This window comes from Poeciliopsis prolifica, unplaced genomic scaffold, assembly GCF_027474105.1.
Source record: "Poeciliopsis prolifica strain line A6 unplaced genomic scaffold, Auburn_PproV2 SCAFFOLD010, whole genome shotgun sequence".
Classification (NCBI taxonomy): domain Eukaryota; kingdom Metazoa; phylum Chordata; class Actinopteri; order Cyprinodontiformes; family Poeciliidae; genus Poeciliopsis; species Poeciliopsis prolifica.
In genome coordinates this window covers 9,658,856-9,685,479 of record NW_026562385.1, presented here as the reverse complement: position 1 = coordinate 9,685,479, position 26,624 = coordinate 9,658,856, and the positions used below count along the sequence as shown (strand labels likewise).

Sequence of the window (26,624 nt, the reverse complement as noted above, 5' to 3'; positions counted from 1 at the left end):
AAACATATTTTAAAATGGAAAAAATTATTTAAATGTTAGATTTAATAGCAATGTTACTTACTGCCTGCATGTAATGCTGCATAAATAGGTTTCTAGTTATATGAATAGATGCAGTCATATTCACAAAAAATCACACATTATTTTTTGTCAACACCTCATTTCTGACTTATAATGCTTCAAATCTTAAATGTGATTTTCAGCTTAATGCTGAGGAAAGCATCACAATTAAAGGTTATGAAAACAAAGGTTTGAAAATATAGTTCTTTTCTAATTCTCAGTGATTTAGCCAACATAATGCGTAAATAAAAAAAATACACTTTCTTGAATGGATAGTTCCCTTTAATAAGAACTTGACATAAAGGTCTCTCCTTGATGGGAATGTTTTCTTCATCACAAAAAACAAACACTAATAACTTGGAAGGAACAATATATTTCTGTGCCATTTCAAAATTTCATTAAAAAATATAGCAAACTTGGTAATTTTTTTTCATTTTTCTTTTATAAATTAAAACACCTCTTAAGACCTTACATTTATTACTAAGTGTAATAAGTCACACTTAGTAATAATACTATTACCAACTTGTAGTAATAAAACACGATTTTTAAGGCGCTGCGTAACTCCACGTAACGCAACTAAACGTGTTTTTTTTCTGTCCACTCCTCTTCTACGCAGCTTCCGCCTCGCTCTACGTCACCCTACGTACATAAATCTGGCAGTGATGGCTGCGCCGCCCGACACGGAGAGTCTGGAGTCTCATATCAGTAAGTCTGTCCGACGTACCCCTCAGAGTCGGCGTTGCCCGTTGCTCCGGACACGAACGAGTCATTCTCCTCGAGCTATGGGTGAAATAACGGCTCGCTGCGGGGTCACCGGACCCAGTAGCAGGGGCTCAAAGCCCGCCGCCACCTCCAGGATGCTAACCTAGCTGCTGCTGTCCCTGCCAGCTGTCAACGCCACCCGCCGCATTCAGGCTAGCTATAGCTCCCCGGCGGACACCTGTGCGCGTCAGAGTCACACGGGCAGCCTTTGTGAAAGTCACACGCGCTGTAAAATGCGTGACAGTTGGTTTTACCTCGTGAGAAACATCGGCTACAAGTGCCGACTGAAAGCTAGCCACGGTGACACTGTTAGCGCCCGAGGTTCGCTCAGGTGACGCACCGGCAGGTTTGTTGCTCTTTAAGTTGTGGTGTCGAGCAGCTGGCCGCTTGCCTTTTGAGCTGAGTAATTGCGCGTATTTTCATTGGATAAAACGTTTCATGACGAGGTCTAAAATGACTAAATCACCTCAGGTTTTTGAATACCATGTTATCAGCAAACCTGATCTCATCTTTGCGTCTTTTATGTCGTTCTTAAATCCGCTTTTTTCAGTTTTCTTGGCGGTTGATGTGGAAATATATTTGATCGAGGGTATAGCAGAGAAAAATAAATACACAGGACATCCTAGCTATAGCTGCGACCCCATGCATAAGTTCTCAAACAAATGTTTTGTGATGCATTTTTGGCCTTGCTTTGTTTGTTGACGTTTCAGACAGAGCCACAAACCCACTGAACAGAGACACAGACTGGAGCAGCATCAATGCCTTCTGTGACCAGCTCAACACCGACCTGGAGGGGTAAGAGGAGACTTTTGAGTTATTTTCAACCCCCAGACTGACTTTATATTTACTTTTTATAAAGAAATGTCTTCTCACCTTGAGAAATTGATCCTGTTCCAGACCTCAGCTGGCCACCAGGCTCCTGGCCCACAAAATCCAGTCTCCTCAAGAGTGGGAGGCCATGCAGGCGCTACTGGTGAGCTAACAGCCGCTCAGAATCAGCTGCCTTCACAAACAAACGCTGTCCTTCCTCCCTTCAGCTGTCTTTCATTGCCCGTGCTTACCGTTTCCACTCCAGGTCCTGGAGACGTGCATGAGAAACTGCGGAAAAAGGTTTCACAGCGAAGTGGGCAAGTTCCGATTTCTCAACGAGCTCATCAAAGTAGTTTCACCAAAGGTAGGACCCCTCACAGTCTGCCAGCCTTCACTCGTAGCCTTTTGTTTGGTAGCGAGTGAACTGACAAGCACGCCGTTTTGTTCTGATGCTCAGTATTTAGGCTCTCGCTCTCCAGAGGCAGCAAAAAAGAAAGTTTTGGAGTTGATCTATAGCTGGACGCTGGCGTTGCCTGATGAGCCCAAGATCTCAGATGCTTATCAGATGCTAAAGAAACAAGGTAAGAGGCTGCTAGCAAAAGGTCCTTTTTTTGTTATTGAAGATTTTCTTGCAAACTATTTTTTAGTTATTTTGTTAGATTTAGATTCTTTTCTTTATTCACTGTGTCTGTAAATCAGGTATCATTAAACAAGACCCAGAGCTTCCCCCAGACAAGCTGCTGAACCTTCCTCCACGCAGGCCTAAGAACGCCATCTTTGAGGATGAGGAGAAGTCGAAAGTAAGAACCTTTTGTGACAATTATCCAAACGAAACTGTTGATTTGATGTGAGGGAGAAAAGCCATTTTCAGTCAGTTTCCTGTTTGCTGTCTGTTTGAACTTTCCCTTTGCCGTCATTGTTTATGTTTCTGCTTTGGTTAATAACATTTTTTTCTTTTCAATAGATGTTGTCCCGCCTGCTAAATAGCTCACACCCTGAAGACCTGAAAGCTGCTAACAAACTCATTAAGGAAATGGTCCAAGAGGTAAACCTTGTTTTATTTCTGCTGTGTGGTGCTTCACTTTTCTTGTCATTTAAAAAAAATAAAAATTTAGTTCTAATGCTTCCAAATGTTGCTTTTTAATCTTTCTTTTCCTAATTTGAAAGATCAATTTGAGATTCAACGTTGAATTTTTCTAGCAGGAATTGGATCAACAAAGTGTGAATTTAGTGCAGATTTTCTCTCCTGCTTACAGGATCAAAAGTATGAATACAGTCTGAAACGTGTCTTCTTCAGGAAGTTGATGAGAACCCACTCAGCACTCTGGCATAATTCTTGGATTTACTTAAACTGGTTTGTTTTCTCCATGAGGCTTTCAAGTGGAGAAACGCTGCTCTAGCTGTGAAGCATGGAGGTGTCAGCATCATGCTGAGGGTCTGTTTATGTTCCAGTGGTTCTGGTGTGATGTACAAAGTGGACGGGATAACGGAACTGACGACTTCAACCGGGATGTCCTTATAAAGTCTTAAATTTGTGTCTAAAATACAAGTCTTAAAATGTCTTAAATTTGTTTAAACAAATGTAGTCAGTATTTATCACAGGTTTTAAATTGTGTCGTAGCAGGACTATTTATTAATGTCTTTGTTTTAAAATTTTCTTTCAGGCAAAACTTTGAGTCAGACACAAACATCTTTGCGTTCCCCGACTCAACACGGTTGAAGCTACCGCTAAATAGGAGCTAATATACCCTTGCTAGCTAGCTCTTCTAGCTAGCAAGGACACAGCCCATGATAAAGATGTCTTTATCATGGGCACAAAGCTGGTTTCAAAGTTTTTTCTCCGCTTTGTTGACGTGGAGCAAGTCCCCACAACCATCCCTCGTATTTATATTGTTTTCTGTCTTAAATTCAATTCAAGATGGCATTTAAAAAGGTCTTTAAAAGTCTTAAATTGAAGTTGTCGTCGACCGAATTTCTCAAACTTCATCTCAACAGAAAATGTGTTTGGGTTTGTTTTGTCTGCTACCTGCAAAGAAAACACATGGAGAACCTCAACCACATATTAGTCAGGATGTCCTTCTGAGCCTGTACCAATGCTTTTGGGAAAACCGATGTCCTGACTGTCTGCTCAGGATCAGCGGCGAGCGGAGAAAGTGTCGAAACGCGTCAACGCCATCCAGGAGGTGAAGGAGAGCGTCGCTCTGCTGACGCAGCTCCTGCAGGACTACGACGGCACGGCGACCAACCAGCCCAACGCCGACCTGATACAGGTGAACCAAACACTCACACAGGAACGATCGTCGATATGCAGGGTTTGTACGGGTGATTAAAAATCCTTGGCGATGCTTGAAGTTTTATCAGATTTTTTTCAAGGTTTTGGAAATGCTTGATATCCAAGCTGCACAGTTGTGCAAAATCAGATGCAGCTAAATCCAGATATTTACATACACCTAAGAAAAACAGCTACATTTCTTAGTTAAATTAGATGAAACTTTTCTTGTTTCTATTTGTGAAATGCCAGTAAATGCCCCAAAATGTTTGTTTTTTTAATTTTCTTTTTTATATTGTGTTTAAGCATTTAATTTGAGCAGAAATTCAATTTACTTTAACAGGATTTGTTTGAATTTGGTTTCAAAGTAATAAAAATTTACCATTCCTAAAGGCTCAATGATTTATTGAGCTTTTGCAGTTGAAATAGATTTAATACTTTAATCAAATTGATTGAAATTGGGTGAATTTATTTATTTATTTTATCATTGTTTTTTTTCTCGGACTCGTCGGCTGTGTTTTCTCTTTCAGAGGGATATTTCAAAACAAAACATTGTTTTATTTTAATTTACCTTTCCCTTGCTGTGTAATGTAGAATATTATCACAAGACATTAATAACAGTAATGAAACATATCCTATTGAAATTGTCTTCTTTGGTTCGTTTGCAATGTTTTCACTTCCAACGTGATGATGGAAATGTTTGAATATTTTTTTGAAAAGTGTTCATTTTTCACTGAGGGGAAAAATGAACGAACCCTGAACACGAAACCCGTCTTCGCCGACAGGATTTGTACCAGCGCTGCGAGAAGATGAGGCCGACGCTGTTCCGGCTAGCGAGCGACACGGAAGACAACGACGAAGCTCTAGGTGAGCCGCGCGTCTTCTCCTTCGCCGCTGTGGACGAGAGGCGTCCCTCCTTGCGGCGTGGAAACCGTCACTTCTCCCTCTGCTCTCTGCGCAGCCGAGATCCTCCAGGCCAACGACAGCCTGACTCACGTCATCAACCTGTACAAGCAGCTGGTGAAGGGCGAGATCGTGAACGGAAACAACACGCCGAACGCACAGAAACCCGCCGGTGGGTCGACGTCCCGAGACGGAACCGAAGAAATGCTCGTCTTTGGTGTAAGCTGACTAAAACGCTGCCTACTGATTCAGGAACAGCTCTGCTGGATCTATCCGGATTGGACACGTCGCCCCAGTCGCCTCCTTCCTTCCCAGAGTTCCCCACTCCCACAGACCGACTCCAGGCTCCCTCCCAGGAGACGAGGATCAGCCTCCTGGACGACGAGCTCATGTCGCTCGGTAACGTTTCCATTTCCAAGTTTAAATGCGAACGCTCTCGAAGTTTGTGACAGCAGCTGCGTTCCAAATGTGTGCAAGACGAGTTTCTGCTAATCCGGAAAAAAAAATAAAATAAAAAAAATCAAGATTTTCAGAATTGTGGCATTTCCATTGACTAAGCAATAGAATTAAAATTAGACGTGGACAAGCTGACTCTTCAGCTTATTCTGGAGAGTGGCTATGCAGACGTGTGGTGTTTTGGAAAAATTTGAATCTGTGATTTTTTTGCAGAAGAGCTGCAGATTCAACACTTCCTGTCGTCTGTTTTGTCATTTCCTCCAGTAGTAACATCTGCTTGTTGATCATGTGACTGTTGTGATGCGAATAAAGTCTGTGAAATACATCTACTATATGCCCTATTGTAGCGCAAAAAACGTATTGAAACATGTTATTTTGTCTTAAACTGGCACATTCCCATTAAACAAATTTATTTTCATAACTTCGAGTTGCACAATTTTACGTTTCATGACATCGCAGCTAACTTGAAACGTCTTCTAAGCTCCGTCTCTTTCCTGAAGGTTTAAGCGAAGGGACTCACACCTCCAACCCCCCGTCACAACCAGAAGACTCCACAGCCTGGGATTCCTTCCAGGTGAGCCGAGGGAAAACGCTGCGGCGCTTCAGAATCTGCTGCTGCAGGAATCTAATGAATAATCTTATTTCTCCTTCCAGTCCTCCGACAGCATCGACGCGGATCTGCACGCTTCTCCTGGTCTCCTGCTGAGTCCCGACCCGCCGTCTCACTCTCAGCCTCTCTCGTCACTGGATGAGCTGGACCTGCTGGGGAAAACTCTGCTGCAGCAGTCGCTGCCTCCCGAGGGCCTGCAGGTCAAATGGTACGCCTCATGTTGCTCGACTCGGACTCCAGCTTTGGGATTGGAGTTTTGGGAACGGTTCACATCTTCTGTGTCTTTTGTGAAAATGAGCTGCAGACCACGACTCTGACCAGTATAGCCTTAAAAAGGTCAAATTATGCAAAATTCTCACATTGCAGGTTTTTGTACTTCCGTTTGAGTTTCTACTGATTCCACTGAGTTAAAGTCTTTTGGTGTCTGGAAAGTTAGCTGTTTCAAAAACCTTTTCCAGTATGTTTGGTCAGCTGGTTTCACCGCTGTATGCGCTGGACAATGGCTGATGGAAAAGACAAGTGTCTTGTTGTTGACTTGGCAGCCAGATACCACTTGTTGATTGTGCAGGGGGCTGTACTTCTGCTTTTCATAGATGTACGGTTGTATAGTTGCACTTCTGCTTCCAGCCATTTTAATGTGGCCTTGAAGACACGGAAGATGTGAATTAAGGGCCTTGAAATGTCTTAAATTCATTAAGAACAGAGAGTAGGCCTAGAATGACTTGATGGCGCTTGTATTTTGTCGTGACAGGACAATTTCATCTTGTTTATTCAGTTTGGTTGAGTTTTTTTTCCCTTGCTGGACTTTTCTGTCAGGGAAAGGTTTGAGTCTTCATTGTGTTCTGTGAGGCTACCGCTAAATAGCCGCTAATTTTCCCTGGCTAGCTGTTTAGCGTCTATCATGGGTGAATGCAAAGTTTCTTTCTTCTTCAAGGGACAAGCAGCAGTCCAAGCCGACTCTGAGGGATCTCCAGACCAAGTCGGGAATCAACGCTCCGGTCGTAGCCTTAGCGGCCGACCCCTCCGGGTCCGGCCTGGGAGGTCCACTGCTGGACAAATGCCCGGCTCACGCAGCGACTCCTCCCCCCGAAGCCTCCTTGGCTGATGTTTTTGTACCTCTAGAATCCATTAAGCCCAGTAAGTAGAGAGAAATCTTTTTTTTTTTGCATGTATATGGTTGTTTTTGGAGCTTTAATGATTGAACTCTTTCCTGACCGCTCCTCCAGGTAGTCTCTTACCCATAACCGTGTTTGACGGACACAGTCTGCGGGTTCTCTTTCACTTCGCCCGCGACTCACCTCCGTCCCGCCCCGACGTGCTGGTAGTGATCATCTCCATGTTGTCCTCCGCCCCCATTCCCGCCACCAACATTCACTTTGAAGCTACAGCCCCAAAGGTCAGCAGTGACGACCTATGAACTCTGTCTCCTCCTCAGATTCTGACTTTCAGACTCACTAACCTAAAGTCATCTGACCATCGTCTATTAACACCGACTGATGTGAACGCGTCTGGGTTAAAGACGGCTGATGTTTTTGTGTTTTTATCTGCAGTCTGTGGGGGTGAAGCTGCAGCCTCCGTCGGGGTCAGAGCTCCCAGCCTTTAACCCCATCCTGCCCCCTGCTGCCATCACGCAGATCCTGCTGCTAGCCAACCCCAACAAGGTAGCTACTAGCTTGGACTTTATTGTTCCTCTGAAAAGTTATTTCCATGAGTTTTCTGCTCTAACAATGATTTAGTGCAAGCAAGAAACTTTGTCCTATGGTTTTGACATTTCAAGATGGCCGCCGTTTTTGAGTCCTTTGAACCAACTATCACCACGAGACGTTGCACGTTTTCATGACCTGGATGAACTTTATGTCACGCTATAACTTTTGTCGTCCTATGAAGTGAGAATATGCAGCAGAATTACAAACTGAGGACTTTTACTGATTGCAATCTCACTCCAGTTGATGAAGATGTGAGGCAGACAGTTAGCATTAGCTTATGCTAACTCTTATTTTTTTAAAAATCTGTTTAGCAGTTTAGCATTAGTGGAGTTAGCTGAGCCCACTGCTGGCAATACCGACCACTGGCTTTAGTGCAAACACATAATCTTCATCACAGCCCCGGCAGCCATTTTGAAATATGTCAACCTCAAAAAGGAAACAGGAGATGAAGAAAGTCTATGGCTCAAGACATGCACGCTTTGATGTGACACTAAACACTTGCACTAAATTGGCAATTTTAGTGCAAAAATTTATTTTTCATGACAACAGTCTTGAAATATTATCAGCAAATCTGATTTTTACAGGTCCGACTGTGTGTCATTTGGCACCATGAATATTCATCTGTGATGAATATTGGCAAAATTCACTGCAGAAATACATTTTCCTTGACGAGCACATTGGATCTCTTGATAAATCTAAAAAATTTTTGCAGCTGATGTAACTTTTGTTTTTGCTTTTTGAAAAAACCTGGAAACATATTTAGCTACTCTTGAATTTGACTGTGAAATTTTTTTCTGAAATATTAAATCTACTGCACTCAAAAAAAAAAACAATTTCTGTTCTTGAACACTTTTAAGAATAGCTGATGTTTATTCTGAATTAGAAATTAGAAAAACAATTCATGTTGTTTTTGCAGCAGTTGGAATAATTACTCCTGTTTTGTTGTTTGTTTCTCTGTGTGCGTCAGGAGAAAATCCAGCTGCAGTACAGACTATCGTTCTCCATGGGCGAGCAGAAGCACAGCGAGAGCGGCAGTGTAGAACAGCTTCCTAACCCTGAGAACTGGGGGAACCTATAGCACCTGAACTCACCACGACAGACTTTCTGCTTCCGGACTCGGCCTCCCATCCTCCCATGGGCGCCGTCTTCAGACGCGTTTCCTTTGCAGTCATTCTGGCATACATCGGTTTGGACGGCGATGGGTTTTTTTATTTTTTATTGCGGTTCTCTTCACTCACTAGTCGGTGTGATGACGTGTGTCTGCTTCGCTCTGATTTAGCCGTCTGTGTCTCTTGGTCTAGTCTGGGTTTTTTTTTTTTTTACCGCGTCCAAAGAATCCTGCAACCGCTCTTTGCATTCTGGAAGGAAAGAAAACAGATGTGTGCATGTTTGCTCATTCCGTGTGCTTTATTGTCGTTGTTGTCTTTTCTTCTTCTTTTTCTAATTTATCTGCGTTTGCCTCGGCATGCTCTGCAAACATGGGACAGATGTTTGGACGACTCCTGCACAAATGAGCTACATTTGATTAACACTTTTTTGGTGGGTTTTTTTTTTCTTGTGATTTCTGGCTTCTCTCTCGGTGGCTGAGTCACTTTCTGATTGCACAAAGAATGATTCTTCTCACAGTACCGTTTCCCTTTCATCTCGTGTAATGAACAAACTCTACTGTAATGTGGGAGCTGTGTATTTTCTGCCACATGTGCCTCTTTTGCTGTTGTATTATTTAAAGTTTGAAGCTTTTGACTGGAGTTTTTTTCCCCCTGCTCATCTGTTACATGTTGATTATTAGACCTCCTGTATACATCTTCAAGGATTCACTTTTATTGCTTTGGGGTTCAGTTAACGCTGAAGCCTTCAGCAGGTGAAACTGATTGTCAAACTTAAATATATGCAAAATGAGCCGAACTCTGATGCTCTCTGCGCTCCTTCAGACATGTTGGATTTGTTTTTTGTTTTTCTCAGTCACGTTCCACTGCACTAACATCGGGTAAATTTGACCTGTGCAAGAGCGCAACGAGTTTATTCCAAATAGGAAATAAAGTTGTTGTAATCTACTTTCAGCACACATCCAGTCTGAACACAAATATCTTTTCATCAGCAATTCAGCCCTTCATCAAGTAGAAAAAAAACCCATTTGACCCTCATTAGCCAAAAAAGATTAAAATCTAATGCATCCTAGTATCTTATGTTCTCATTCTGTTTGTCCACCAGATGGCGCCACTTTCCCTTAAGCTGAAATGTGCAACACAATTACAGTTTTTGGTGCTGTGGACCAGAAACAAACACACACACAGACAGATATACAGGTAATTTATTATTAGGAGGCTTATTTCTCTTATGTTAACGTAACAATTGAGATACGTCTGACAAAAGCTGTTTAAGGTGATTTTTTTTTTACTGGAAATGTTGGGCAATTGTGAACTTTTTTTTTTTTTTGTTCTTGATGGTTGATGTTTGGATTTCAGAAAAAAAAAGTGAAGAGTTGACATCACCTTTTGTGCATTAGTGTTGAGTAGAGACACAGTTAACTCAATAGACTGTGAACTGTTATTGCAGCTGGGTCTAAAGTGGCCCTAAAACGACTCACCACATCTTGTTTCTGCTAAACTGAACGCTGGTGATGATGAATGAGCCAAACCTGATTGGCTGAATGTTGCCCAACATGTTGGAAAGGTGGAGGAAAAGCGACATCATGTCACAGATTGTTGAAATGATTGTCTGCGGTTGAAAAATACGTTAGGAAAGACAGAATTATTTCCCCGCATTTCCTTTATTTGCGATCCAACACCAACTGAAGTCAACGAAACAAATAACCAATATACATATTCAAAAGTTCTTTGTAACCAAAAAAAAGTCACCAAATATAAAAGTGAAACAACTCGACGCTAGAATATTCAAACAGGACAGTATTGAGCAATTCCTCACTCACTCATTCATTCCCTACAAGAATCGCAGTGATTTATATATGCAACTAATGAAGCTCCCAGCTTTGTGACAGTCTTATTACATACATTTAAAAAAAATACATTTTTTAGTGTTTTAAATCAAGATTCTACAGCCAGATAAAATATTAACTGACTGCTGGAGTGAGTTTGACTGAAGACTTAACAGGATACACAAGCAATGCGTTCACACACACCATAGCCTTAAGAAATATAGTTGCAGTCAACACAAAACTGCAGAAGCAAAAATTATATTCTGTGGCATAAAAAATTAAAATAACAGGGACGTCCTGATCAGGACACTTTTTGGGGGTCTCCAATACAGATTGGAGTTATTTTATCACAATTAGCTCCCAGTGGTTTCAAATGCTATATTATCCTTTTTTTCTGGATAATGACATATATTTGATCTCATCCCTAAAGATTAGTGCCGAGACATGAAACTGCATTACAAATGTGCAAAACTTTTGTTTTCTGCTAATTTCGAAAAAAAGAAAAGAAAAAAAAAAAGCACTTTTGCAATTGCGGATTTTCCGTTAGACAAGAAACGTAATTAAAATCACACCTAAATACGTTTGTTCACCACAAATGCGCCACAATCCACTTACCACTTCCTGTCGTCTCCTTCGTCTTTTCTGCCAGTAGTAACGTCCGGCTGTTTCCTGAGATTCGGAATTAGTGTTTCTATTGCACTTTTGCGAAATACTCTAATTTTTTTTAAAAAAATGTAACGATTTCCGAAATTTGAAAATTCACTATTAAGCACATTTCTTTTCGTGATTCCAAATTGTGCAATTATATGGTCAATGGAAACGCAGCTACTGCGAATATTACTGTAAACATTTGTGAGGGAAACCCGTCACTTCCACTGATCCCATTTTGCAAACTGGCAACATGAGCAGAGGCTGTGAATATTAATCACTCAGGAAAATAACAAGTACTGTAGTTGGGTTTAGTTCAGTCTCAAATTAAAAATGCAAAACTTTGCATTGGATCAGGACATCCCCGAAAATAATAAAAGTTCTCATCAAAATTTCCAACTTCACTGAAACTATTCATTCATATGAGCTGCACTATGAGGTACCTTGTTTTTGTCTGCAATAATTTTATACCTAAAATATGACTGGATTATGCATTCATAAACATAAGGCTTGACAAACACCTAATGGCTGAAATGGTTCTCATCATGTTCTGGAGAAAGGTCGTTAAAGCCAGCAGAGGTCAGCAAAAACACCAGAAATCACGATTTTCCTGCTGAAACACATTTCTCTTAACACCTTCCAACAACAACAACAAATATAAATCCACGTGTTGTCGTGATCATCAACTCCATGAAAGTTAAAGCCTTTCCTTATCCAAGAGTTACGGAGATGCAGTAACGTGTGGGAACCACCAGGGGGCAGCAGGCTCTGCGCTGAACTTGACGGCATCAATCATAAGATTAGAGTCCAGCATGTCACAGCTGGGGCAGCTCAGCAGGAAGCGTGGCTTCTTGGGTAATCTGTAATCTGCGTGGGCGTCGTACTCCCCCTCCCCTCCCCCCTCTTCTCCCCCGGCCAATCAAAACAAAACAATCTCTCCTGCAGCTGTCCTGTCTGGGCGGACAGCTGGGTTCACTGTCGCTGCGTCTCATCAAACCAACCTACAGTAAAGTACAGAGTATATGCACAATATATCTGACAGACATTTCCCAAATAGTGTGTTAATGATGCGTTGTGCACAGCATGACATATAAATTTATTTATAACAGTAAAAAAGAACACACCTAAAGCCAGCAGATTGAATCTCCGTACCTTTCTCTGTAAAGCAACTCTATGCTTAAAAACTAGTGGAGCTCAGATCTCTCTTTTTTTTGGCAATGTTCAGAAAAGAAACCAACAAAAACAAAAAAACTAAGAAAGTTGTGTGTCTTAGATGAAGATGGCACTTCTTTTCTCTGCTGTACCATCTAAAGTGCATTAACCAGACGCTGTAAGCAGGCGCAGTTATTTAGTACTAACCCATATTCTGATGTATGCAGACGTTTAGCTAGCATCTGTAACCGTGACAACCACAGCTGCTATACGACATCACCACGAGTAACGAGCCGGCCTTCAAAAAGCCTCTGGCGGTCCGTCTGTGACGCCTCCGGCCGCCACGGTTTCCGACCAGAGCCGTCGTTCTCGTCCCGAACGAAAACTAAAAAAAAAAAAAAAACAACAAAACAAAACGAAAAAAAAAAAAAACACCGCTGAAAGTTAAGGCTTAAGTAAGACGTCAGGAGGTCGGAGGTCAGAACTCGTCGTCGGAGCTCAGCAGGAGGGTTTTCTCGTTGTCGCCGCGGGCGCTGAGGTTGCTGTGGCTGCGGGACAGGGACGGCCCGCCGCCGCGCTCCAGCGTGGCCTGCTGGGTGTACTGCTGGTAGGCCGGGGAGAAGTTGTGGATGGCGTCCTGGACCATGTCGCCCGGGTTCATGGTCTCCTTCAGGCTGCTGGAGATGCTCTTCATCGGAGCGCCGCGGCCTGCAGGGCGAGGCGGGAAAAACGACTCAACGCCGGGCGAGACGCAGAGGGAGGGGGGAGGGGGGGTGGGGTTAGGGGGGCGTGAGGGAGGAGGGAAGAGATGAGTGACAAAAAAAAAAGAAAAAAAAAACAAAACAAAAAAAATGCCTCGTTTTGCAAAGTAACATTTTTAAAATGCGCAAAAGGATTAAAAAAAAAATAAAAATAAAGCAGTTCAAACACAAAGCAGCTAAATATTCTGCCTGTGCCGACTTCAGCCGACTTCTTTCACTTTGTGATAAAAAGCAAATGTTGAAGTTGACACACATTTATTTTGTTTTTCAATCCAAAGGACAGATTTAGCCCCCAGTTCCACTGAACAAAATTAGTTTGGAAACTTAAATGTTGCCCTTTTTTTTTTAAGTAAATTTGTTTTCATTCTTTAATTCAAGAACCGGATTTTGTTTATATGTTCGGAAAAACATTTACTTTTATAGCGCAGCTATAAAAAATTGTAATAAGATGTAATTTAATCCCCAATTAAAACAAATAAATAACTGCAGGCAAAAAAGAACAGATTTCCTAATTATATTTTGGAAATTCAGTTGAAAAATTGCACAAAACGCATTTTAAAAAGTGCCAAAAGAAGCATGTCTATGACCTTAATTCTTAAATATTACAAATTGAGCATAGCTTAAATAAAAGTAGCTTTGATGAGCAGTAAGTCTGCAGGATGATGCTCGGTACAGGGAGAGGAAAACCAAGAAAAACAGACAGACCCATATGAAAAGCAATAAAGACGGGACGTTTCAAATGGTGAAATAATATCACGGGATGGTCACAGACAAAATAATGAATCACTAACCACAGTTAAATCACAATACTGGGAGGGGAGAAGAGACGAGACAGAGGCAGACCTACCGTATTGTCCATAGATGGGAAATGAGCCTTTAAGTGCAGCAGAACGAGGAGCAGAGAAAGAGAGAAGGAACAAAAGGAAGTCAGGGTGAAAGCAGCGGCAGAGCAGACAGGAGGAGAGAAGGAGAGCGTCTGTTAACAGTTCGTTGAGTTATGGACAGGAGTCAAAGTGAAAAGCGGGGCGAGGTCGGTCCCGTCCCGAGGCGGGGGAGGAGTTTGGACGGAGACGGTTCCCCCACCCTACCGTACGAGTCCAGCCTCTTGTCCATGTAGACCTTGTAGGTGAAGGCGTGGCGCAGGGCCACGGCGGCGAAGAACATCTCGATGCAGATGATGAAGTTCTGGTAGCCGGCGGCGACCGTTCCCTCCCCCACGGAGAAGTCGGCGGAGTTGATCCGAGGGATGGCGCCGCATTTCTCCAGGATGGCCAGCAGCATGCCTGCGTCGCCAACAAACAGGTCCAGGAGAAATTTTAACCTGTTTACAGACGATTGTGAGCGTAGCAGTGTTGCTGTTCACTATGAATGATTTCTCTCAGCCACTTTTATCCAAAATCAAACTTCAGTACCGACCAGATCCATGACAGGATGGTGGGACGCTAACGCTAGCTTTAGCTTCATGAACTCTTCTGACGCGCTTTGGCCAAACAAAGACAGCTTCGCCACTCAGCAAGTTGTTTTTCCCCTTTCTGACGTTACTTTACGCACTCGTTGGAAGATTAATAAATGTCTTAGTCTTCGTCGGGAGGCTTTGAATAATGCAGAAATATTACTGGGCTTTTCTTTTTCCAGATTTATACCTCGACCTGAATCCGTCTCTCAGGCCTGCTGCACGTGGCGTCAACTGCAAACGAGATCAGCAACATTTTCTGGTTACGTTTTTATGTTTTAGAACAACAAACAAATCAGCCCAGAGCTCATCAAAAAAAGCTTTAAATATTAAAACAAATGTGTAAATTGGTGGGAAAAAGTGATAAATTAATATTAAGATACTGAATTTTAGGTTGAAAGGCACCGATTTGAAAATTTGGGCCGATATCAATAACCGATATTAATCCTCCTACTCAACAAGACAGGAATCAATATTAGTTATTAATATTTACTGAGATCTACCAACTTAACAAACACGGTTATGTGCATCTCTATTTGAAAAAGCTCTTATTATATTTAGGGATGTACAATATGTCGGCACCAACATCGGTATCGGCCGATATTAGTCTTTTCTTAATCATAATATCGATCTGATAAATAAAGCTGGGCCGAGATTCACAGCTGACATTTATTTCCATCTTGCCGTTTATTTCTCGGGGTCATCGAGACGGAACGAAACATCAGTAAATGTCGGTTATCGGCCGCGACCGCAACGTTGCCGCGTATCGGCAGAAATCTTCACATCGGTCCGAGTGCAGCGAGGTTTCTGCTGACTCTGCTGTGGCGTTCTCACCCTGCCAGAAGGAGAGGAAGATGACCGACTTCACCATGAAGAACTTGAGCACGGGGCTGTAGGGGACGAGCAGCTCGCGCGTCGCGAAGTAGAAGAGGAAGAGCGCGTAGAGCGACAGGCTGACGGAGATGTTGTAGATGATGGTGACGTACAGGTAGCCGCTGGCAACGCTGGAGAGCAGAAACACGGGGAAGGAAGAGTCTGGTGAATGAATACACAAACTGAGGCTGGAGGTATAAAATATGACATTTATCAAAACACTTTGAGCATCCAGTATTTCGCGGTCGACTCTTACTTGAAGTCTCCGTCTTTGTATTTCCCGAAGGCCTGAAGAATGACGGTGATGACCGCCATCAGAGGTTTGACCACGCAGAACTGGAGAGTGGCCTGAGGGAGCAGGAGAGGACGGTTACAAGTTTTTCTTCCCCAGATCTTTGAATGTGTAAGAGTCAGCAGGTTCTGGTTTATTCGGTATCAAGAAAGGGTGAATGAAAGTTAGGAAACAAACAGAAAAACAAATCTCTGTTGGCTGGAATCAGAATCGGCAGGTCAGGCTCCTCTGACCTGAAGATACCAGGAAGGACCAACATATAAGGTTTTTTATTTCACTTTTTTGACTTTTGAGCCTCTTCCCATTATGGAACTTGCTGCTTTGAAAACTGCTAGCAGCATTTTTCTGCTCATCCGTCCAAAAGGCAAACATTTTAAAAATGGACGTTTCCTTTTTCTTTTTTTTCCTGTTCTTCACTTTGGAGGAAATTTCAGCTTTATTTTTCTGGGCTTGGTTTAATGGACCAGGTCGACTCTCACATTATGCAGCAAACGATACCTGCTTGCAAAACCTGAGGAAACCAATGGAGTAGGCCTTTCCCCACAGACAGCAGGTCCCGTACATGCAGCTTGACCTATGAGAGGGCACAGGTCAGCACAGGATGAGATCATGTTTTTAGGGTCATCTTCCTGTTAAATAGGTGAAGTAAAGATGAAACTGAAAGCTAAGCTAGCAGCAAATGAAACTTACTCGATGGGTTTCCCTCTGATTTCGGCCATGATGGCACTCTCTCCTCCCAGATATTCATAACACAAACTCAGGAAGTTGTAGATGACAAACGCTGCGAAGGGAGGCGAACAAACATGTGTTATTTTTCACCCTTTTTATTATTAAGACCTTTAAAAACAACTGGATTCATTCTTTGGAAAACAAAGCGATCGCTCTGTTATGAAAATGTCTCTCATAATTGCAGCTCTGTTTTGCGGATTCTGCCTGATTCCGACTTGGAAGTGAATCCCAGCCATCTGCTGGTTTTGTCTGTGCATAAATGCTAAAGCGCCGGTCTCTCGTGTGGCGGTGGACCAGCGTGATAAGAGGGGACCTGTGGGAGCCCTGTTCATGGAAAACAAACTCCTGGCAGAGCTGGTGTTCGTGGAACGCAGCCACGGTACAGAGAAAATAATGCTGATGTCATGCGCAGGCTTGTTCAGGCGACACATTGTAATCCTGCTTGGTGCACATGTGTCTTTTGGACCCGGGACTTCAGGTGCAACACCAGGATTTTAGTGGATTTGAGTATTTCTGTTGTTTATACAACCAATCAGCTGTAAAAAAGTGTTAAATAAAACTCAGCTCCCGTCAAGCCAAATAAAAGCGGCTTATCGGTTTTGGTTTGAGACGATTAATCGGTTTTATCATGATTAATCGATTATTGACTACTAATTTAGTATTCGATTAATCTTCAACTGGAGTTACACACTTAGAGAAAAGCCATTTGCTGAAAGAGGAAATTAGTAATTATGCCAAAACTGTTGAAATTATATAAGCATTTTGCACTTTCTTTTGTCTAATTTGTTTTACCCAAAACTCCTCAAGTGGCAGTTTTATCTTCACCTGCTTCAAATTTTGTGAAAAAGAAAATCTCCTATAAACTTTTTTTTGTCATTCCCTCATTCAACCATACCTGGAGTGTTGCTTAAATTAAAAATCTACAATGTGCCAATTTTTTAAAAATTGGATTAATCGATTAATCGTCAGAATAATCAGTAGATCAATCGATAGCTAAAATGTATTAGAGACTTTTAGCACCTTGCAGAAACCCTGAATGTGGTTGGAAGTAAAGAGGTAGAAGTTTGGTTCCAAAGCAGCTTGTCGATGTTGTGTTTAAAAGCCTGCAGCCAGCTGGCGACCGTTATGCTGCTCGAGCAAACATGTCAGGCACTCTCTGCTGTTGTGTCTTTCCAGTCAGGCAGCAAAACACCTAAAGCTAACATAAACATCTCATTTTGGGTGACGGCCCTTTTGCTGAGAAGTAGATAAACGTGGAAGCGCTGCCTGCTCCCCCTGGTGGATCCCGCAGACGCCGGCTCCCCTCTGTCTGCGCTCTCTTTTAATTTTACTGTCCAAAGTGGCTGAGCTCAACTCTGTAGCGCAGTGAAAACACTCGCCAGAGCACAGTCAGCAGCAGCACAGAGCTGGCTTTGTTAAGAGTTGCATAATCACAGATGCTGTGTTTTTCCCTCTAAAACAAACTCAGGCCTTGTCGCTTGGAAAGGTCAAGCAGTGCATGAAAGCAAAACGTGAATGCAAACGCTCAGGAGAAAATTCCCAAGAATAATAATCGCAATAGTGCATAAAATTGTTATGTGATTGTTAATATAAATGAAATACTTCATGTCGCATATTAAAATGTAGAACAGAAACACGAGGTGAGTCTAAACACCAGCTGTTTTCAGATGTTGGTGGAAGAGAAGCCCCCTGCAGGCTCTGCGCTGTACTGCACCAGCTGTCAGTAATCCGTATTGTTCCTTATGACTTGCGCATGTTGTTTTCAGCTTGCCAAAAAGTTGTCCTGTTCCTGCTTTGAGAATTTTCTGACACTAAGATCATTGTAGGATCTAAAATACGACCCTGCAGTCACAGCTTATAAAAACCGAACTCTGTTCCAGGCTGTTTGGGATGAAACGTCCAGGTGCAGCGGATGTTTCTGGGATGATTTTTTTATGGCGAGTTGCAGGATCTGCTTCGCGTCACTGCTCAGATCCTGCACTCCCACTAATCTAAGTATTCACTTTCACCATAGCAGGCCAAAACAGCACTTTTTCCTGGACCGATCAAGTGTCAACTTCCAAAATTGATCAAAACTGTAAGTTCTAAAATTGTTTCAGAATACGCTTGCGATAACGAGGACTATAAATAAACTTGAATGACTAGCAAAAGAGATGCAAATAGAAAATTCTGCAACCACAAGAAATAGAAGCAAAAAAGGAAAATAGCAAAAACAACCTTAAGTATAAAACGCTGCAAACTCGCTCCACCAAACCGCAAGTCCTCCAGACCACTAGGGGATGTCTGGAGTCATTAATTATCTATGTAAATAAGCTGCTGTCCTACAGTTCCTGTGCTCTATTCTGAAGGACTGTGTGTTTGAAAAAGTCCCAAAGTAAAACACATTTTTTTCTTCCTTCCTCCAACTTCCTTCAAAACATCCTGACTTTGTTGAGGGTCTGTTACAGCATGATTTGGTGGTTGACTCCCTCTAGTGGTCTGGAGAACTTCCGTTTTGAGTTTGCAACAATTTTATACTTGCTCTTGTTTTTCCTTTTTTTGTTTCTGTTTCTTGCGGTTGCAGAATTTTTCATTTAAATTTGTTTCACTAGTCTGTCAAGTTTATTTGTAGCAACAAGGCAGCTCAAAGTGTTTTACACCACAAAAACATAAAACATGAATCAACTATGAAAAAACAAGAAGTAAACATCACTATTTTTCCCCAAATTGCATCATCGAAATCACTGAGCAAATACACATCAAACATATTGATCTACCTTCTAGTAATTCTGAATCAAAGGCAAACAGGTTGCGTTTTCGCCTTGATTTAAAGGAACTCAGTATTTCAGCGGTTTTGTGGTTTTTGGGAAGTTTTTTCCAGATTGGAGGAGCAGAGAAGCTGAACGCTGCTTCTCCGTGTTTGGTTCTGGTTCTGGGGATGCAGAGCAGACCACTCAGGTCCCAGAAGACCATTCAGGTAACAGCTCTTTTATGCTGTTGTTACTTGTCAATTTTTGCTTATATTTGTTGCCTTTGCAACTTTTACATTTGTTTTTTTGTGATTGTGTATTTGTGTTTGCATCATTCATTTGAAAAGGCGGTTCTGCAAATTATTGCTGAATACAAATGCATGGAAAACTTTTTATGTTTGCTTATGAATCTCCTTTCTTCCACTTCAGAGGTATATTAAGACAAATATACCTGTGTTTAATAATTTAACCATCGTCTGATGAGATTGACTGGACGAGTTATGATCAATCTGCCCGAAGGCGGGATCCTTTCTCAAGGATTTATCCGCGTTCACACGGTTGCTAGGAAACTGGTTTCCCCCTCCTCTGCAATCCCAGCAGGCCTTGGAGACGTGACAACAAAGATGGCAACCTTTGTAAACGAAGACATTACAAAGGCCATCTGCCACCGGGGTTTCACATAAATCCGCACGGCCTCGTTTCTAGCAGGAGACGCTCTCTGAAACACTCAGCTGTTCGTTCTGCCCCGACGGTTTTGTGTCTGCCGGGGTCAGCTTCGGGCTCTGGATGTGTACCAACCTTCATAGCAGTCTCTGACTGTGTCGAAGTACACGTAATACTCCTCGTTGGTGAAGAAAAGCAGGCTGAGCCAGGAGTCGAAGGCGTAGATGGGGACGATGAACAGGATCCTGACTATGTGTCTCTGCTCGTTTGGAGAGCTGTAGTAACGGAGGTGCATGTAGATCTAATGGGATTCGGAGAGAAATTATAAGACAAACATTTTTATTCTGAGATTTATACAAACTTAAGGTTTTGCAGGCAGTGTCTGAGAAAACAACACGGCATCTGCAGGTTTCAGCACGTTAAATTTAAGACCTTCTTAATGCCATCTTGAATAAAATTTAAGACCTAAAAGCTATGCAGATGCAAAAAAGCTAGCAAGCATTTAGCTAACGGTAGTTGCAGAACGCAATGAAGATGTCTACGTGTAACTCAAACTTTTGACTTAATTAGATATATAAATTTCAGACGTTTTAAAGCCCTTTCAGGGAGGCACAGACATCATAAACAAGAAGCAAAGGGTTAATTGCCTAGTTTTAACAGGACACCGGGAGGAACCTGAGAACAAAGTGCAGTAACCGGGAAGACGGTCAGTGAGAGCTCTCCGGTGTCTGTCCCACTGTTTTAAAAAGTTGTTGTTAATGAAAACTGTAAACAAACTGAGCCTGGATCGATCACCCCACGACATCCGGGACCTAAACCTAAGCATGCATGCACCCGAAAGTGACAAAGCGCAAACAACAAACAGAGACATTCTGAAAGTCTTGAACGAGTAGCTCTGGTCTGTGTGAATCTAAAGTTTTACTGTCTTTTTTTTGGTTTTACAAACAAGCCGTTTGACACGAAACCCAACCTGATGAAACTCGAATCTTGGCGGACCGTGTTAACTTGGCGAACTCGGACACTGGAGACGCGTTAGCCGGCAGGATGTGTGCGTGTGAACCAACGTGTGGGGGGGTTGTTTTTAGGAAACTGACACCAAGCTTTTATCACTCCTATTCAGAGCAGCAGACGGCAGGAACAACAGGGTAATCATTCATCTCAGGGACTCCTCTGCCTGCTCCATCCGGCCCCCCTGCCTCCTGCTTTTCCCAACACAATGTCCGCACCTATTAGCCTTCCCTCCACCCCCAGACCCACACCTGGGGTGTAGTGACGACAAGCGGGGGACCACACACCAAACGAGCTGACCCATCTACACACATTGTTGCTAGGTGGCCTTGGGCAGAACGGGCACGCCCACAAACACGAGCAAAAAACACTCATCTCCTGATTATTGATGAGGTGCTAGTGGAGCACCTGTTGCCTGAGCGACAACAACCTATTCTTTAACTCTGAATGTGAAGAGCACCGGCAAACAAGGAGAGACAAGTGATCCAGCCTTCGGGATATGACAGATCTGCAGGCACAATGAATGTAAACAAAACAAAGGCGTAATAAGCTCATCAGCAGAGCCAACACTGAACATAAACTTCTAGCCGCTTCAAAACAAACTGGAGATCTGATGTAGACTTCACCTGCAAACGACAGAACTTTTTTTTTTTTTGTCAATTTTGAGCAATAGAAGCATGATCCTGGTCACTTTTGTTTAAAAGTGCATTGCAAAGTTTTAAGCATTTCATTGAAAGCAAAGCCTGCTGGATTCCTCACAAGAGGAGACAAAAAGGTCTGGTTATTGTAACCAACGTTTTCTATTTTAAGATTCTGATTTGCTATAATTTTGCCTTGGTTAAAAATAAAACGTCTCCATCTGCACCAACCACCTGAGCAAGAGATTGGCAAGTTAGCACCTGGAATTGCAGTGATGGGCCGCACAAAATCACTGCAGATGCCGCAAATGGCCCCTGGGCCGCACCTTGGACACCCCTCATCTCCAGGCAACAAAAGACTTTGGGTGTGCTCAGATGTTTAGTGTGTGTAAACATGAATACAAAGATTAAATAAAATCTCTTTGATGGTGCCAGAAGCAGTTTTTGATACGAGATGCCCGGGGCGGCTCCTCCTGTTGGGCGTCATCAGTTTCCACACTATGAAACGATTCTTCAGCTCAACCTGTCGCCTGTTTCTTGCTTGAAAAGTAACGACCTTATTAAGAGTAAGACGTTTTATAACAGTTGTGCAAGAAGTTGGATTGACAGTTGTGCAGTGAAATTTGTGTTTTCATCAAAATCCAACTGTATCATACATGATTGGGTTATTCTTCCTAAATGTTGGACTAATGGTGCAATTTATTTCAATTTTGTACTTGTATACTTTTAGCGGCCTTGTTTCTCCCACATTTTTTAATCAAATATATATAAACATGTGTTAAACAATGCCATTTTTGATGTGACAGCACTTGGATTTTTTCTGTGGGCTTTTTTGACTTTGTGCACCTAATGTGTTTGTATTTTATGCACTGATTGGTGAATTAATAAATAAAAAATAAAATAAAATAAAATTTAAAATAAAAAAAGTTAAAAGAAATTTTGAGTGTGTCTCATGGTGCATCAGTGATCCCATGGTGGAGGATGTTGGCCCAGGGCACCAAACGGAGCTAGGACCGCCCCTGGACGGCACCTCCATCAGGAGGCCGAGGGCGGATTTAGCTCAAAATGTCCGACTCTTACCTGGTGACACGTGATGAGAAGCGCCGTCCAGACGAAGAACCCGGAGATAGTCTGGGCAGTGGACGTCATGAGGAAGAACGTCTCCTCCGGCCTGAACACCAGGGGGATGGGAGCCCAGGAGGAGTTGGACCCCTGAGGGGCCACGGTGCTCGGGATGCCCGGAGGAAGGCCATCGGGAGAGTCGCTTCCCAACCTCTCCGACAGGCGCTTGGCTCGCCACCAAAGCTGACTCATCTGTTCGGAGACAGTGGGGCCTCGTCAGTGATCATGCTTCATGTGATACAAATCGGAACGAACTCGGGCGGTTCGTCTTAACGACTTATAAATCCTGAATCGAACAACGTCATGTGAAAATACAGCTGAACAGAACTACACAAGCCTGAGCTGTGACCTAAATCTGCAGCCAACATTCACTGATGTTAGAGAGAGAGAGAGAGAGAAAACAGCGAAAGTAGGACAGTGCACAGATCTAAAATGCAGAAGGCGTCGGGTGGATGTGACGCAAGATGAAGACCGAGGGGGTGAGAGGAGATGGCATGAGGTAGGTGGGAGAGGAGAGAATCATGGGAACATAAAAAAAACAACAACAAAAAAAAACACCGGGATATTAACATGAAACAAACTGAGATTGGTTATTTCCCTGCGCAGAGGGCAGGTAGAGGAATGCTAAAGATAGATACGAATTTCCACAGAGAGCACAAATCAGCTCAAAACATGATACACACCAGAAAACCTAAAACCACCTTAACTTAGTTCTGTAAAAGCAAATTAATCAAGTGACATAGGCATCTCTACTTTTCGGTTTCATTCCATAAATGCAGAAAGAAAAGTTTCATAACAAATAATTTCACCACTGAGTTCATTAGATAGTTTCAAACTATTCCAGGAGTAAATGCTCAGACTTTGTAGCCCATTTTTAGCTGATGAACAAGCAGGTTAGACGAATGGATGCAATGCGGTGCAGAAATACACATTGTTTCCACATCTTTTTATTTTTTTCCACATACTTTTTCAGACTTAGAAAACACGTCTTCTGTAGAAAAACACGTTTCGATGTTTCCCTGACGGCTTTCACAGAGATCTTTGATGCGCACCGACTATTCGCACAGCACTCAGGCAAATGAAAGCCAGAAGGGCCAAACTTGAAAGCCCATCACATCAAAAAGACACCCAACTTGGCCGACACGCATCGCTCACCTTGTCGGCGTCTCGGTGGCGTTTCCAGGAAGGTGGCGATCGACTCGCTCGTACTGAAAACTCATTTTTGTGATTACTACCTAAGCCCTTCTGAGTAGAAGCTAAATATAGGATCCTGTGTGTGTGTGTGCGTGTGTGTGTGTGTGCGTGCACTGCGGTCATGGGTGACTCATGCCCCTTGCCTTGAGACTCAATAAGCCTGTGACAATGCAGATGCAGGGAGCGCATCAGGAAAGAAGGAAGGATGGAAGAAAACGAGGTAGTTTAGAATTTAATAGAAAACAAAAAATGTAGAAAAATCCCCATATGACGCATCAACAACCTCCGTCAGATTTGTATCGGTCTCAAAAACCGGTGTCATGTTTGCAGACTAAGAATGGCAGGAAACAGATTTTTTTGTTAGTTTAATTAAACAAACAAAACTATTCTCCTGCATTTGGTGAGTCGCCTGGATCAACAACCAGAACCGATTAACTGAAAATGGACATTAAAAGTAAGCGAGAAATCATAATTTTCAGAAATAAAGGCATCAATATAATGTGATGAAGTTCCTGAAATAAAATGATATTTCAATACCATTCTTGTTTACTGAATGGGTCTGTATATCAAGTCCATTTCTTTACCAGATTGTTCAGGAAACTTGAGTTCAGGATAGATCAGATGATTCATTGTCGTCATTTTCAAACACCAGCCCTTTTTTCTGCATCGTCGTACTTCTCAATATGACCAACGTGTATAATTTAGCGACTCGCTTTTAATTTTCTCCACACACCGGTTAAAAACCAAGCAGCGGTCTGAACGCTTGCCACGGGCAACAAACTCCCTGAAAACCTGAGATGTGCAGAAAACGGTTAAATCAGGACTGAGGACATTTTTGTTTCAGATTTCAATAAAAACAAATCTGACCAACAAATCGCTTGTCTGGTGAGTGATTGAAGCATTAGATTTTAATTTAAGTTTATATTCAGTTTTGACTTTTAAGTCTGCATTTTAACAGTTGTTCCTTTGTACATGTTTGTGACATAATAAGCTCTGACCTTTAAAGCTAAAATGTATTTTCTTTTCGTTTTTCCTTTAAGCATGTTTGAATTTTTGATGTATCAATAAACTGGCATAGCTACCTATTAAATTACAAACACTGCTGAAGTTCATTACATCCATTCGGAGCTTCAAATCTAGACTAGACTAAGGTGTCCAAATGACAGATTGAATATAAATAGCGAGTTTAAAGGCAATGATTTTAAGGCCTTTTTCTTTTTTTTTTTATCCATTTCTTGATTCTAGTTTTCAAGCCAACAACAGCAAATGCCTTAAACCTAATCTTCTCATATATTCAATAAGGGGTTTTTAAATGTTCCTCTCTAGTTTACAACAACCTAAGATGGTCTTAGATAATAGAAATCATCCTTAATGGTGATGAAACTTTCAAAAATTCCAAACTGCATTTTTGTGTAAATAACTCTGCTCCCCATGAAAAGCCCCCCAAAAACATAAAATATATATTTGTTTGTTTCACTGGTATAAAATAATCCACATAAGGTTGAGTTATTTAACATAAATTAGTCTATAAATACAGCAGAATGGGCCTTTAAAATGGGGAAAGGGGAGACGGACAACAACCAGAGTGGGTTAGTTAATCTCTCGAGTGAAATCCACGGACCACAGCAGCGCACCAACACCAGCTTGTAGCTCCAGTAACGGCTTACTGGTTCCCAGTGGGGCCACAGACAACAGATAGGAGCGGCTCATCCATCCTGCTGACTTCATCCGAGGATCGGTTTCACAACACGGGCTGCACTTTGAGCTGTGTGGCTCCAGCCGTCTTTGGGATAAAGAAGCGGGTTTTTTTTTTTCCACAAATCAATCCGTCGTCACGTCAGCAGGAAGCAACAAAATCATTTAATTAATAGCGCAGGAAATTAGAAAAAGTATTCATTACGTAAAATGGAGAGAGAACCAGCAGCATTAGAAGTTGAGCGAGCTCGGAGACAACACCAAACACAGCGGACTAATATTTCCTGCTGAATGTCTCCGTGTTGCTAATGTAAGCTTACCTCCTTTGTAGACGTTTGAATCCAAGCATCAATTTAGCTCTTCATCTCCAGCTGACTGGTGAACCCCCGGGAGTCCAAACTAAAAGTTAAGGGGCTAACGGCTAATATCGAGTCGACAGCGAGCCACGTATGTAATCACTGCATTATTATCCGCACACCGGAAGCGTCTCCCTCTCTTCCCGTGGAAGCGGTGAAGTGTCGCCCGCTCGGCAGCTGATCCGCTCGCTGCTAGCTAAGGGAGTAGCAAAGCCTCCCCACCGCCCAAAACCTCGCGTTACACGAAAAGATAACCAAGAATTGAACTCGTGGAAGAGAGCCCACGCAAAAACGGTAGTAAAAAGAAAGATAACTGTTTTTTTTTTAGAAGCAGTCCAAAACAGAATGACCACAGACCGTTACTTCGCCCACATCATAAAGCTGTGTCAACAGCCGCTCGCTTGGAAATCTGCTCCGAGAGCGCATGCGCGCCCAGTTCATGGTTGGTAACGTTCAAGTTCTCAACACCTCCCCCCTCCCTCTTCCATTCAGAGAACCACAGGTTTTTAATGGCGAAGTGTAGGTTACACCTGTCCTAGCTTTCCCCAATAAGTTTTTAAAGTTTATAATAAAAAAACAACAACAAAAAAACGTTCTTGTGAAATCATTTCTCAAGCAGTCATGCTTTAAATGAACAAGAGAAAACCCTGACTGTAATGAAACAAGAAATTAAATCACCCATTTTGATGGACAAATGGGTGAAAGAAAGGAGTGATTGTTAGGTAAAGGAACTGATGGAATGGACTAACAGGTGTAAAAAAAATGTAATAAAGCCTGGACATAGTTCAAGTATCCTCTCATAT

At 42.4% G+C, this 26,624-nt stretch overlaps 2 protein-coding genes across 5 annotated transcripts; one reads left to right on the top strand and one right to left on the bottom strand.

Annotated features, from left to right (window-relative positions):
- The first annotated feature begins 682 nt into the window (after nt 1-682).
- Nucleotides 683-9,627, top strand: LOC129363841 (ADP-ribosylation factor-binding protein GGA1-like). Of its 3 annotated transcripts, none has more exons than XM_055036154.1 (17): nt 683-762; nt 1,530-1,614; nt 1,717-1,792; nt 1,895-1,993; nt 2,087-2,210; nt 2,329-2,429; nt 2,594-2,674; nt 3,762-3,899; nt 4,684-4,765; nt 4,860-4,973; nt 5,054-5,200; nt 5,758-5,831; nt 5,912-6,075; nt 6,802-7,004; nt 7,094-7,263; nt 7,418-7,528; nt 8,541-9,627. In XM_055036154.1, the coding sequence occupies exons 1-17, from the start codon at nt 720-722 to the stop codon at nt 8,649-8,651; spliced, it is 1,923 nt and encodes a 640-aa protein (XP_054892129.1). In that variant the 5' UTR covers nt 683-719; the 3' UTR covers nt 8,652-9,627. The 3 variants fall into 3 exon arrangements, with proteins under 3 accessions (XP_054892129.1, XP_054892131.1, XP_054892130.1); XM_055036156.1 differs by lacking the exon at nt 683-762 and adding an exon at nt 851-1,150; XM_055036155.1 differs by lacking the exon at nt 683-762 and adding an exon at nt 851-1,165.
- A 239-nt stretch (nt 9,628-9,866) lies between these two features.
- Nucleotides 9,867-26,225, bottom strand: tmem184ba (transmembrane protein 184ba). Of its 2 annotated transcripts, XM_055036162.1 has the most exons (10): nt 25,786-26,225; nt 22,535-22,768; nt 19,944-20,109; nt 16,378-16,468; nt 16,186-16,261; nt 15,652-15,743; nt 15,357-15,526; nt 14,158-14,352; nt 13,917-13,943; nt 9,867-13,016 (listed from the first exon to the last, which is right to left on the bottom strand). In XM_055036162.1, the coding sequence occupies exons 2-10, from the start codon at nt 22,766-22,768 to the stop codon at nt 12,787-12,789; spliced, it is 1,281 nt and encodes a 426-aa protein (XP_054892137.1). In that variant the 5' UTR covers nt 25,786-26,225; the 3' UTR covers nt 9,867-12,786. The 2 variants fall into 2 exon arrangements, with proteins under 2 accessions (XP_054892137.1, XP_054892138.1); XM_055036163.1 differs by lacking the exon at nt 13,917-13,943.
- Between the last annotated feature and the right edge of the window lie 399 nt (nt 26,226-26,624).

Coding starts and splice junctions, on each gene's coding strand:
- LOC129363841 (XM_055036154.1), top strand. CDS start 720: ATGGCTGCGCCGCCCGACACGGAGAGTCTGGAGTCTCATATCA. Junction 763..1,529: donor GAGTCTGGAGTCTCATATCA/GTAAGTCTGTCC, acceptor TTGACGTTTCAG/ACAGAGCCACAAACCCACTG. Junction 5,832..5,911: donor CAGCCTGGGATTCCTTCCAG/GTGAGCCGAGGG, acceptor TTCTCCTTCCAG/TCCTCCGACAGCATCGACGC.
- tmem184ba (XM_055036162.1), bottom strand. CDS start 22,768: ATGAGTCAGCTTTGGTGGCGAGCCAAGCGCCTGTCGGAGAGGTTGGGA. Junction 15,744..16,185: donor TCCTCAGGTTTTGCAAGCAG/GTATCGTTTGCT, acceptor CTGCTCCCTCAG/GCCACTCTCCAGTTCTGCGT. Junction 13,944..14,157: donor CAAGAGGCTGGACTCGTACG/GTAGGGTGGGGG, acceptor CTGCACTTAAAG/GCTCATTTCCCATCTATGGA.